The sequence below is a fragment of the Fusarium coffeatum genome (genome assembly GCF_003316985.1).
Source record: "Fusarium coffeatum strain FIESC_28 chromosome Unknown BRIP53273_contig_222, whole genome shotgun sequence".
In the NCBI taxonomy this organism is placed as follows: Eukaryota; Fungi; Ascomycota; class Sordariomycetes; order Hypocreales; family Nectriaceae; genus Fusarium; species Fusarium coffeatum.
The window spans coordinates 49,453-62,813 of record NW_022158015.1 but is presented as its reverse complement, the minus strand read 5'-3'; the positions used below and the strand labels follow the sequence as shown (position 1 = coordinate 62,813).

Here is a 13,361-nt window from a genome sequence, read left to right as displayed (position 1 = left end):
GGGAAAAGGCGAAGTATCCTGATTTCGACAGATAGTTACTGTACAATAGAGGTTGACGGAGTTGATCGACAAATGCCCACAGTGAGTCGATGCCCGAATGACACAGTGATCAGTAGTTAATAGCGTACAGTTTTAACTATCAAGTGCTAGGTTAAAAGAAAAAGAATAAACATGCTCTTCGTATCTGTAACGTTGCTAGATCACCAGAAAGATAATCAAAGTTCACAGGATAAAGCTCACTCCTACAGCTCAGCATGTACATCGTCATCCGGATCCTGCACCAGTAACCCATCAAACAACATGATTTCCTTCACCGACCCAAACCCAAAACGCACATCGCGCCTTTACGTGCTGATTATCTGTACCCAAGTCAAAATCTGGCTGGCCGCTGGGCATCTGGACGGTGAGAACATTTGTCAAAAGATCGCTAGAGCCATCTGCGACATTCCATGCTGGCGGCTGCGCGCCGGCAACCAGTGGTAAGTCAAAGAAATTCGGATCACCAGACAGTGCCAAAGCGGCAAAGTAGGTCTGGTAAACAGTCGCAACACCTGTTTTGATGAGTGGTCTGGTGTGCCATTTGGCAAGCTATGGCGGTAATTTCTTGCTGTGCAATTCTACGGCTCGGTCCAGTGTGTTGGCGAACAAAGCGACTAGGTCAACGGTTTGGAAGGCTGAACGCCCAATTGGAAAGATATATTGCATCATGTAAGATATGTTGGGGTGCGCTGAATACAGATCTCGAGCATTGCAGGTGAAGGAAGCATCACGAGCTGTTGTCACAATGCATTTAGTATAGTCGCCGGCGAAAAGTTCGGTGCAGTTGTATTGCTGAGCATTCTGCTTGCGAAGCTTCTCAAGCTTCTTTCTAGGCAGGAATAACTCGAGGAAGTTATTGAAGGCTGTTTCCGAAGAGATGTTCTTGGGTGTAAAAGAGGCGGTCTCGTTCAATACGTGTGAGATGATAGTAGCACCGATCGCTTTCTAGGATTGAACTGTTGAACTAGTTAGCTTTACTCTTCTACTAAGGAGCCCAATGGATTGGTTAAATCAAACTCATGACTTACCGTTTCAAAGGATATAGTGGGAATGGTCCTAATCCAATCGCCATCTACAGGCGAACCAACAGGGAACAGACCCGTGCTCGCAACACCGTTGAAAAAGGTTCGTAGATTTCCGAAGAACGTCGATGTCAAAGCTCCGACCACAGCCCCCCAGATCAGAGAAGTTCATGTAAATATGTTCAAGCCTTCCATTGACAGAATTATCCCAGGTTCACTGGAACGCAGGACTCTGGACAACGAACTTGCGAATGATAGGATCAACTGTTCCACCCACGCGGACCAGGTTATGAAGAATTTATCTGGCGCCAGCTGATTCCTCATACGCTGAAACTTTATACTTCTCACCGTTGACCTGATTGATGTACGTCTCGACCTGGTCGAAAAGCGGGTTTGGTCGTATAAACCAAGGTTTGTCTAGGTAGATCCGGGCGTCTGCATGTAGTGGTCATTCAACCAGCCGTAGGCATCTACTCTATGGTTTCCAGCGACGTAGATCGTCTGCACTTGCTCGCCGTAAGAAATGATTGTCCGGTATAGAGTGCACCTAGTTGGTTCTTGCTCTCGAAATCAAAGGCTCCCCCATAGATCCATGCTACCACTGGTGCCAAAGTGCCTTCTGGTGAGTCCGAAACCGGCTTAGGCACATAGAGATCGAGGAATAGACAATACCCGCTGATCTTGGTATCAGAGTCGGCCGGGTCATTGACAGGACTTTCTCCACCTTGAGGAGTGTCGATGTCTAGGTCGAGAGCGCTTAGCCAGACGACGACGTTGGGAGCCTCGCTGAATTGACCGTCTCGGAAGTCAATTACTCGGGGTGTCGGCGGACACCGTCTTGACTTGTGGCAGGGAACCTGTTTGGGGGTCGACTGTCGAGCGTGTTGAACTCTCCAACTGCGGCAAACAATTGATTAGCCAAGTATTCGGAAATGCTTTACTTATGATGCAGACATACCTTGATAATCACTGTCAAATGCTTTGTATTCAATTCAGGTCGCGGCCGCGTTGAACAACTGTGAGTAGGCCCATGAATCGACATTGAGAGTAAAGTCATCCCCAGTGACTCGCGAAGCAGCCGCACGAACACGGATCTTACCAGCGTTATTCAGGTCGAGAAGCTTCAAAACGATAGTCAAATGATGGACAGCAAGATAAGAAGGATTGAAGCTTATAGCCTTGGTATTGATGGGTACTGGGTGGTACCAGGGGATCAATAATCATTTTCCCTTCGCTACACGTTTGGAAAGGATAGAGTGTGGACACGAAACTCCTGTCGGTAGTGGAAAGGCTGACATTAGTTGGAGCAACGATGTTGTTGACGGTCCAAGCCGCTGGGACTGGGAAACAGTGACATATGATCGAGTTAGGGTCAAAGTCCGTCTTGACAAGAGATTTGAAGTTCTACTTGTCGATGATTTGCGACCGTGCTGTATCTTCTTTCTACCCATACATTCTTCTGCAGTCTTCAATGACCCGGTCGACATTCCACTCGATGAGGCTCACCTGTTACTCAGGGACGCAGCCAATTACATGGCCGAACTTGTGCGTGACGACTCGAGACCACTTTTCTTCATGGCTGCTGTCGCCCAAGTCGCCGAGGTTCATGGTAGTATTCTGGCCTAGGCCTAACTTCTGGGCATCTTTACCCACGTAGGAACATGAGCCCCAGTCGTTGTTTTTGTTCATCCAGTAGGCAGACGTTCAGTATTCCTAGGCAATATCCTGCAGTACGTACTAGCGAAATCCAATTCTGATATCGGCATCGCCATCATCAATGAAGCGAAAGTCTAGATTGGCGTACTTCTCCCACGTTTGAGCGTAGAATTTGGGTTTTCGCTTCTGCAGAGCAGTGCCATTGAAAGAATTGACTTTGAACGTTGACCCATTAGGCCACATGAGAGCCTTTCGGCCAGCCAAGAAATCAGGTCTACCGTCCGGTGTGATTAGATCAGTAGACAGGAGTTCACTGGACTATGGCACTTTGGACTCGGCTGAACAGAAGTGAAAGTTGGGAATTTCTCGTGAAATTTTGTTGACAAGGAAAAAGAGTCTGATAGTAAGGATTATACTATTGGGAACATCTCAGACTGAACTTCTCTAGATTTAATACCCTACTTCAGCTTTTGAAGCCCATTGACAATCGACCACACCATGTTGCAGAAATCAATCGGTGCCAAAAACCACTGCCGCAGTTATTGCCTCTATAGCGCCATTATCATTACCTCAAATTGGCGATCAAAGCAGCGTGTAAGGAGTATTGCTCGGTCCCACGAAAGTATCAAGCTTACCTTGCGGAAGCTAAACTGGTGGCGGTACCAGCCGTCTTACCGGCTGACCTCCTGTTGGTTATATTTCGGTATCTTATGTGCCACACCGAAACCGGTGAGAGCTCCAGATCTTGATTGAAGCCAGGAGGAATGTTACAATCTTGATACAAGGTTGCTTTGTAAAAATGACGGATATTTCGAAGCTGATTCTGCATCTAGGAAAGAGGCGGTAAAGGTGAGGTGCAATCTGCCAAGATTAATTTCATCATAATGACACCATTTGAGACATTCTCGTCCCTTTCTGGAAAATGTGGCTAGCTGATGAAGACAAAACCTATTGTCCTGCAGCTTATTGGATCTACAACTCAATCGATGTGTCCACTCTGAGACCAAAAGCTCAAACTGAGACGATCTTACAGCCGTTGATTGGGGAAAACGACGAGATTTACTGCATATAAGACGATAGTCTTTATGGCTTATGTTGAGATAAACCATTGATGTCTCACTCGTAATCTATCCAATGATGTCGTCCTGAGTGAGCATCGCGTCTCGAGGCCCCTTTCAGTGGCTGCAAATGCACAACAAATTAAGCAGCTAGTGACTCTGCAGAATCACAAAGTACCTCAACGGAGTATGGTCGCTATAAGGTTTATCTTGACATTGAGCTAAGCTGAATATATCACTACTGGAATAGTTGGTAGTGTTTCCCTGATTGCTTGGTGTCCAGTGTCTACCGTCTGGATTAATCTTCTTCAGAACAACTCGAATATCTCGGTATTCTATCTAGTACTGTGGTTCGGTCATTTCGAACATTCCCCAAATAGGACAGCATATCGTCAGGCTAGTCTTGAGACCTGCACAAATCCTTTGCCAACTAATGCTTCTCAGCGGTTGAGGTAAGACATGCAACGTCCGAGCGTGCATTGAAAAGGTGAAGAGAAGATCGCGATGCTCTTCCATGAAGTAGCACGTACTGAGGACGCTGAGCAGGTCTCAGTTGTGTGTTGATTAACTTTTCCGAACACCGTGAAGTCTAAGGTGTTCGAAGTAGCAATTACCTTCAAGCTGCCAGAAATAGGCTTCAGTGATTGAGAGGGGTCCTCGTACAATCTACCTTGATCATCCCAGCGACGAGACGCAGTAGAAGCACCGTAAGACGACAAGAGGATGACTCCAATATGCTCAATGACGAGAGCGTAATAATATTAGAGTATTGGCAATTCGAATCACAAAGACGCTAACAAGAATATAGGCGCCATTGTCTCCATCACAGCCCCCGATGAGGGCGACAACGTGTGGGTGGTCCAGCAGGCCGACATTGCCAGATCTCTCCCTCCTGCACATACCAACGAAAGCCGAAGAGATATCTACTGGAGCTTTGGCCCTCACCAGGTATATACATGCAGTATAGGCACGCAGCAGGCGAACAAGAGACTCACGCTTCACAGATAACCGGGTATGTTGACACCGACACCTATGAGATCGGTGTCCGTATCGGCGTTTGTGGAATCAGCGTTGATAACATTTACGGAAACCTCAAAGATGGCGTTGTTCTGAAGGCCAATTTGCAGACTACCAAGGGCGAGATCAGACTGTACTTGAGAAACGGAAATGAGGTCTGGACTCACATTGATACCAAGGTCGTCTTTGACGGATCTTTCGAGAAAGACTGTAAGATCCTGTCGTTCTAAACGCAGCCTGGTCTTGCTCTTAGGCAATAGCATCGCACAACCAAGATATGTTTTCGAAAGCAGTACCTGCACTGAGAGTTAGCCCTTGATTGGGCAATTAGACAGGAGCATGATGGAACAGTCACAAATATGCCCATTGATTTATGTCTTACGCGATGATTATCATATTGGGTAGACGAATTGCAGAGCTATGATGACAGAGAATTTTAATCTCATTTCCATGCCATCTGCCCCATGATCCTGATGGGGAACAGTATCACGCACAGGCTTCGAGAACAGATTTTCAGTGACGTGTCATGAGGAGTCTGGAGGTACATATCAGGCACATTGTTAGTACATCAGAGTTACTCCACAATTGAGCAACGTATCAATGGCAACATCAGTCTCCACGAACGAAATTCCCTTACTTACCATATAGGGCACAGCGTCGAGTTCTATAATCCCACACTTGGCTTCAGAGGTCGTTGAAATCATGTAACAGCATTTCAAAACACCATTACACTGACAAGGTACCCGGTTACATCGCACCTTGGACTTGACCACTTATAGCCTTACAGTGCCTGCTGAAGTGACTGTGGCTCATCCCTAAGCGTTCCCACCTGACCGTCGATTGGTGCGATAATTGTCACGTTGACTCGCATGACCGCATCACCACCTTGTAGCCAGATAACATCACGAGGGGTGGCTCCCCATGGTCTCGATTAGCTGATGTCCAGTACAAAACGCAACGATTGCACCTGTTAACGGAATATACTTGGGAGTTAGCCGACAATGTCAGAGGTGGCAGATGGTGGCATTATATAGCTACTACCAGCTGTTGGCTTCGAAAGGGCTACCGCAGAGCGATAGCAGCTGCAAACCAGCGCAGCAGTAACCTTCAAACATTTTTACATGCATAAAGGCAGGGATGAATATTCACTCTGGACCGTTGTGGGAAACAAGCACATCTTGGGGCAAAAATGATGCGTAGCGTAGTAAGAGACTACCGGTATCCTAGAAGAGTTTGTCATTTAGCGGGCGAGATTAGCGCTGTTAGGTAAATTTAGCCTTTCCTTGGTTCCGAGCGGCTCGGGCCGGCACTATGTAAGGGAAGCTTGGCCAAATTGCGGAAATGCTCAAGTGCCAAGTTGTTGTCACGGTCGAATGATCGACGAAGGGTCGGTCCGGGACATCTGATTGGGGCGGCTCTCGATTAGAGCAGTCGATGACCTGTCCCATTCTTGAGCGCATGGCAACATGGCGTGGCCATTTGGCTCTTCATATTGTTTGCCCCTGGAGAGCTGAAAGAAGCCTTCCTGGGTGGGCTTGATCCCTTAGAGCAAGAAAAGATGCGACACCCGCGGCGACGTACAGCTGTTGTTAACGACCCATTTTTATGGTGAGACGTGCGGCTGTGCGACAGCTGTTAGCGCCAATGTTGCGCGATAACTGTAGATATGACAGGTTCGAGTTACAGCATCCATCTCGCAATGTTCCGCTCTATCCAGTCGAAATGGCATCATATTACCTCAAAGTATCAAGATGAGCTATGGAACTGCTGTGTAGCAAGCTGAACATTCTAGTTGTTCCTTTCTTTTTTAACTACCGTCAATAGTAATTTGTCTTGTATATTTCGTAACAAGAAAATCCAATATGATATGATTGAAGCGCTGTAGCTAACTTCTTAAATGAGGCCCGCATGTGCGCACGACCCTGAAGTCCCCTCAGTCTTTGCCGGCGGCAACCAGCCGCCCACATTATCCCTCCAAAAACAAGGATAGGACCCTACAGCCCTACCAGGTTCTGCAAACAAGAATCATATCTCTCGCAAAAGTGACCACAAAGAGTGTTGATGTTGAAGATCTTACTAACGGGATTCCATTTCTTTTGATTTCCAGCTGGGAACATCTCCACTCTCCAAGTAACTGCTGGGGGTTACACTCCAAGCGGCTGGGGCACCACCGGAGCTGCTGTTGGCTTGGCTTTGGGCATCGACTCCATGATCCCTTTGCACATCGATACAAGCCATTGCATATACGGGTACTGGCGTAATCTGATCGTCCAATATATTGCTGCAAAAGCAAAACTACAATAAGCAACAAGTGGAGCAGTCACCACGGTTGGAAACAACCATGCAAAAGGTCTCTTGGCAATGCTGGGTTAAGGATATGCATTTGGAGGTGTCCAATATCTGGACTTAAAACAACCGAAAGCTGAGACTGTACAACCTACTCAAGTCAGTTTAACCTCCCAAAACCAGCATTGAACCATCTTGACGCAAACCATACCTGCATCATGACCCAAAAGTCTACACACTTTATGATTGAGGGAGAGCTTGGAAAGCTTTGGCGTGAGGCCGAGGAAACGTTCCTGAAGTCGGAAATCGCGATCTCCTACCGGCAGAAGCCCCGCGTTGAATCCGCTAAAAGCCCTGCAGAGTGGCTTGAAGGATTTCGCGAGTATCGAAAGGGCGATTCCCGTTTTATCGGAGCCTGCAAAGAAATTGGGAAACACATGGAGATCATCGAAACATTTGTGCAAGCTCTTGGGTTTTCTGTACAGGTGGTCTCAGCTGTAAGTCACCCAAATCCTCAACTAGCTTGGGATAACTTCTTATATCCAAAAGGTCGCGCCCGCCTTTACGCCAGCCTCCTTGGTAGTCAATGCATTCGCATGGCTGTTCGGTTCCTTCACCAAGGTTTCGGAGGACTTTGACAAGTTGGAGACATTCTTTGGTCGTATCGCGAATCGTCTAGAGTCTTTGATTCCTTTGGGGAAGTATCTGAAAGGAGGAACAGAGACCGCGCTGCTCCAAAAACGCATTGTCAAGCTCTTCGTAAGCTGTTTGGGTATCTGCAATGTCGGGACAGAACAGGTCAAAAGCCGGTTAAGTAAGTTGGGTGCTCTGCTGTTTCCAAGTTGTGAAATACTGATGGATCCCTACAGAGACATGGGTAAAAAAGCTGAAAGGCGAAAATGAGGTAGACAAGGACTTGGACAAATTCGCCGAGGCCAACGAGGCTTTGCGAGATTGTATTGATGTCAACACACTAGGTGCGGTACTGAGTCAGCAAGAAGCCTCTCAACGCGACGAGATACTCGGGTGGCTATCGTCCATCGATTCTTCTGGTATGCACCAGAGGGTTATAGAACAAACGCCCGATCGGGTTATTGGCGGCAAGTGGCTTTTGTTGTCTGAGCTTTTTATGAATTGGAAAAACCAATGGGTGGATAGAATCTGGTACACCGGAAAACGTATGTATTCCTTTCCAAATTACCAAATCCACGTTGACTGAACGGGAAATAAGCCGGCGCCGGGAAAAGCGTTCTAGCGTAAGTTGGCCCTACTCCGCCAGTTCATTGACTAATGATTACCAGATCCACTGTCATCGAACATCTTAGATCATGGGTAAAGGAAGATGAGAAGCGAAAGACCAATACCATGGTGACGCATCTCTATCTATCATATACCTCAAGCCCCGATGTCAAAGACCTGCTGGGGAGCCTTCTGCGCCAGTACCAAGGTGAAGCTGATACCCATCCTTACATCGTAGCAAAGTTTGAGGAATATCGGCGCCAAGGGAAGATTGATAACAAGGTCCAGCCTCCAAGTCTGGATGACATCAAGGGAATGCTGAACTCAATTAATGAGGGCAAGACAATGTTCGTCATTGTCGATGCTTTGGATGAGTTCGACATAAACAGTCGAAACGAGCTTCTGAAGAGTCTGAAGCAGCTCAAGCCTGTTGTGAAGATTATGGTAACTTCTCGGGTCTTGAATCATCTTGCTAAGCTACAGGAAACCTTTGAACCAGCAACAATTGAAGCAAAGGACGAGGACATGGACGAATACATAGAGTCTGTGATCAAAAACAATCCTTCTCTGGCCCCATATCCCAAATCCCACGCGAAGATAAAAAACGTGGTAAAACGCCGATCTGGAAGAATGTACGCTGAAGAGTTTTGGTGTTTTCTTTTGTCAGATACAATTACTAACCTCGAGTCAGGTTCATCCTTGTACGACTACACATGGATGCTCTTTCCAATGTCCAGAATCGATTTCAGCTTGACAATGTTCTGAAAAAGCTGCCGAATGATCTTCAAAACGCCTACAAAGACACTATGATTCGCCTCAAGAGTCAGACTGAGGACCGAACACTTCGCGCTACTTCAACATTGGGATGGGTGGCATTTTCCGAGAAGCTACTCTCCGTACAGGAACTCCAACACGCTCTTGCCATTACCGAGAGTAAGGGTCGCCCGCCGCTTCAATACCTTCGCCAGGAGAAAGAAATAATCTCTGAATGCTGTGGCCTTCTAGTCATTGACCTGGACGAAAGGGTTCGGTATGTTCACAGGTCAGCCCAGGAATTCTTCAACGAGACCAAACACAAAGAGTTCCCCAACTTCGAAGCTCAGATCACTCTCGCTTGTATCAGGTACCTATCACTTTCCGAACTTACCCGTCGAGTGGTAGGGAAATCTCGACGCCCACGTTCTAATGGAGGCCACGAGGCGTTTCCACTGAAAGATTACGCTGCCCAGTATCTGCATAGACACCATCGCAGGATGGTAGGCGTCGAGGATAATACCGAGGTAGCCGAGGCAGCTTATAATCTTGTGACGGACAAAGAGAAAAGAACATTCTACAGTGGACTTTTGTTTAGACTCAATGTTTACGAGACAAAATCGGCGTTCATGAAGAGTGGCCGGTCTACAACTCGTCAAAAATGGCGCGCCAACACCATGAAACCGCTTCAGCCGCTTCATCTGGCTGTATATATGGGCAATTCCCGGCTTGTTACGCGATTGATCAACGAAGGGGCAGACATTAATTCACTCGACCCTTATGGACGTTCAGCTCTAGTGGTTGCCCTCCACAGCGGCCTTGACTTCATCGCTGGCATCCTACTACGCAATGGTGCTGAGATTGATCTCAACACCAAAAGAGGGCACGCCATCTTGCTTCACTGCATGGAAAGGGACTATAAGTCGGTCATCGAGCAGATACTTGGTGATACGACGGAAGTACTGCCCAATGAGGGGTTTCTTAAGATCCTCGGATTCCTGTGTCTGTTCTTCTTTGAACAGATGCGCGGTATACTGACCATTCTTGTAACGTCTTTTCCTCAGTCTAACGTTATGAAAACCGAAGTTCTCAAGGCTCCGCCATCAGAAGCTACATCTATGGATAAAGAGCCGAAGTTGCAATTGGATATTCACATGGATCTTCTTCGCTACGCCTATTCCGGCAATGTGCTTGGTTTGGAGTCTATCCTTCGTGCTTCGACAACTGATGTTAATTTGAAGCTGGTCTCACAGGGAGCAGAATATGTTTATACGGACACTGGAGAAGATGATTCCGATGACAACCGCCCAAGATACTATTCTAGCCCTGAACCTGACTCTGAGTCAGACTCCGAAACCGACTATGGCCATGACTCCAAGTTGGAGTCCAGTTCTATTGAGCCTACTTCAGAGGCTGAGCTAAACGACAACGAACTGCTATCTGACTCGCCCCCGAGCTCGTTGGATGAAGTTTGGCCGTCGTTTAGTGCCTCCTCTACTCGCGCTTTGAGACGTAGGGGACGACGCAATGTCCACCTTGCCCGTACAACAGCAAGAGCTTGGGAAGGGCGCAGTCACAGTACAACTTCCGGCTCTAGTAACGATAGAGACGACGTCGATACGGCAGGGTCATCGAAAGGGGATCAGGCTGACGGGTCACATGTTAGTGATGTCGACAGGATCAAGGTCGCCTTCCTCAGAACAGCATGCTTCCTCGCTGCGGAGAGTGGAAAGCACGAAGCTGTCCAACTTCTGCTAGACCATGGTGTTTCACCAGACCTGTCAAACTTCCACGGGCAGTCTCTCCTCCACCGCGCGACTTGGAGGGAGGATTGCAAGCTTGTGGATATCCTGATCAGGAACGACGCAAATGTAGACCTGAGGGATCGAAACGGAAGAACACCCTTACTTGCAAATGCTGATCTCAGGAAAAATCGAGGTAAGATACAAGATTCATCCTCGACAAGACTTCTTTTGCTGACTACTACAGTGCTCAAATTGCTGCTAGACAAGAAAGCAGATATCGACCTCAAGCAACGTGAAGGATGCCATGAGCTTTATGAAGCAGCTGCCTTTGGCGCCGAAGAAGCTGTTGAGTTCTTTTTGGAGCACGACATTGACCCATCTATCGCCAACAACTTCGGCTGGACACCTCTACACGGGGCTGCAGCGAACGGCCATTTAGAGATCGTCGAGCGGCTTATCGAGAAAGGTGTCAATCTATCACCGCTTTCTGATACCTACGAAACCCCTCTCAGTCTTGCTCAGCATGGAGAGAGGCACTATGATCATATTCTGACGGGCGGGAAGCACTACGCCGAAGCTATCAGGCGGGCTAGAGAGCTAAGTGTCGAGGAAAAGATCACTCGTAAGGATGACATACTAGATCTACTCCTTAAGCGCGGAGCACTTACTTATGATGGACTGATCGAGCAACGAGGAGAAGATGTAGTCGGTGAAATGCGTCGGAGCATACCCAGTTGGCAGAATAACAGTTGGTGGGATGAACCAGGAAGAAAGCAGCCATATTACTACCACACAGAGTGAACTCAGTTTCTACTCTTACAGACAAGGTACCTAGCTAAATCTCTATTATTAATATCCTTATCAGCACTTCTAGTATTCTAATTCCTAGTAAGCTATTTATAGGAAGATAAAGTAAAAAAGGAACTGTTTAAGTATCTCGATCTCGATATGTGATATATTTTATATCAATTGTTGGCTACAATGGTAGAGCTTTCTAAGTCTTTCTTATGTTACTAATGTAAAGAATCTAGCTTTAACAGACACCGTGCCAAATCGAATATCTCCGGAGGTCGAACAATTCGAGAGGCCACGTAACGTTATCACTATCTCGCCGTCTAAGACGAATTGTCTGTGGGGCAAATGTGATCGCCTCATTGGAATTACGCCGCTACGATATGTGTGACCACGACATCAGTAACAACCGACAATTTCACCGTGTCTTTATTGTGCACCGCTTGCTCTTGATTCAAGTTGGCCTCACTTCTGAATTTATTGACGCCCTTTCTTGTCTGCAGAACTATCTCTTCACCTGCAGAACTATCTCTTCACCTTCGACCTTGAAAACAAGATAAGACACGACCAAAAGCTTCCATCGCATCAGACCAAACCGGCAAACAGTCTATGGCAATCAAGCGAACAAACAACAACATCGTCGTTTGCCATCGTTAACTTCATCTGGCCCCTCGCCACGCGCTTGCGAATTCCGTACCTGTGGGACTACTCAAGGACTACTCCGTTGCTCGGCCTGCCAAGCCGTTTACTACTGCGGAGCATTCCATCAAGCGGCCGATCGAAACCGCCACAACAAGGGATGCAACGCCCTCAAGAAAATACGGAAGGCCCACGCGGAGGAGGAACAAGCACTGCGAGAGCTCCGCAGCCCTATGTGGCAGAACACAAACTTCTTCGAAACTTTCGTTGGTCGTTTCTGGGGCATCCTCGAAACGCGTGACTACATGCGCGCGCGCTTTCGCATGGTAAATACGATGCTGGAGACCTTCGGTGGCGCCGGTAATGGCCGCATGGAAGTGGTTCTAGAAGCTTTGGATCATTTCATTGATATGCTCAGACTTTGTCGTAGCGATCATGGGCATTCGTGATATGGTTCGAGGGCTGTACATTCGTCTCAAGAAGGACCAAGCCGCATATGACTTCATGAAATGGCGGGCTACTTCTGCCAACGATCAGAACTACGATTGGGGCAACATGGATCTCCCGTACTTGGATGCCAAGGACGCCGACGCCCTTGACACTCCACTCGGTGCTTGGGCAAAGAACGACTTTCTCGGTTTGAGCCACGTCGCAGCCGTCCTTCTAATCAAGATACGAATTCTGGTGGATCTACAAGCTGTTCAAAACACCACAAGGGCTCTCAACGGCACTGTACCTCCAGAGATCATCCAGCTCATCCGCGGTCAACTTGTCGACGGCATTTTCGAGTCACGACCCGGCATCCTGATGGGCAACATTCAAGACCTTTCCAATCTCATCAAAAGAGTGCAAGATTAAGTGGCGTCACTTTACGAATCCATCAACAACTATAACCCTCATTTTTTGGCATATGAGGCTCCACGACCCCTACTTTGCGGCTGCACAGATGCCCGATGCGTACTCAATGGGAACAGCCGAAGAAGCTTGTTTGACAATCCGAAACTGTCTGGGCTCTTGGGTAGAGACCCCTGGGTCGTTTGAGACGATTCGGGCTCTGTGTGCAGATATTGAGATGTAAATAAACGGATGGGCCTAAATATACGTCAGATTGTCAG

General features: G+C 47.6%; 2 protein-coding genes across 2 annotated transcripts; both read left to right on the top strand.

The window, feature by feature from the left end:
- Positions 1-4,279: 4,279 nt before the first annotated feature.
- On the top strand, positions 4,280-5,022 carry FIESC28_09106 (uncharacterized protein; the record flags this gene model as incomplete). Its single annotated transcript, XM_031163243.1, has 3 exons — positions 4,280-4,301; positions 4,584-4,723; positions 4,780-5,022. The coding sequence occupies 3 exons, from the start codon at positions 4,280-4,282 to the stop codon at positions 5,020-5,022; spliced, it is 405 nt and encodes a 134-aa protein (XP_031012666.1).
- A 2,274-nt stretch (positions 5,023-7,296) lies between these two features.
- FIESC28_09105 (uncharacterized protein) lies at positions 7,297-13,104 on the top strand (the record flags this gene model as incomplete). The annotated part of the gene is made up of 9 exons (XM_031163242.1): positions 7,297-7,575; positions 7,628-7,892; positions 7,948-8,256; positions 8,310-8,334; positions 8,380-8,949; positions 9,009-11,008; positions 11,060-11,437; positions 12,349-12,606; positions 12,677-13,104. The coding sequence occupies 9 exons, from the start codon at positions 7,297-7,299 to the stop codon at positions 13,102-13,104; spliced, it is 4,512 nt and encodes a 1,503-aa protein (XP_031012665.1).
- Between the last annotated feature and the right edge of the window lie 257 nt (positions 13,105-13,361).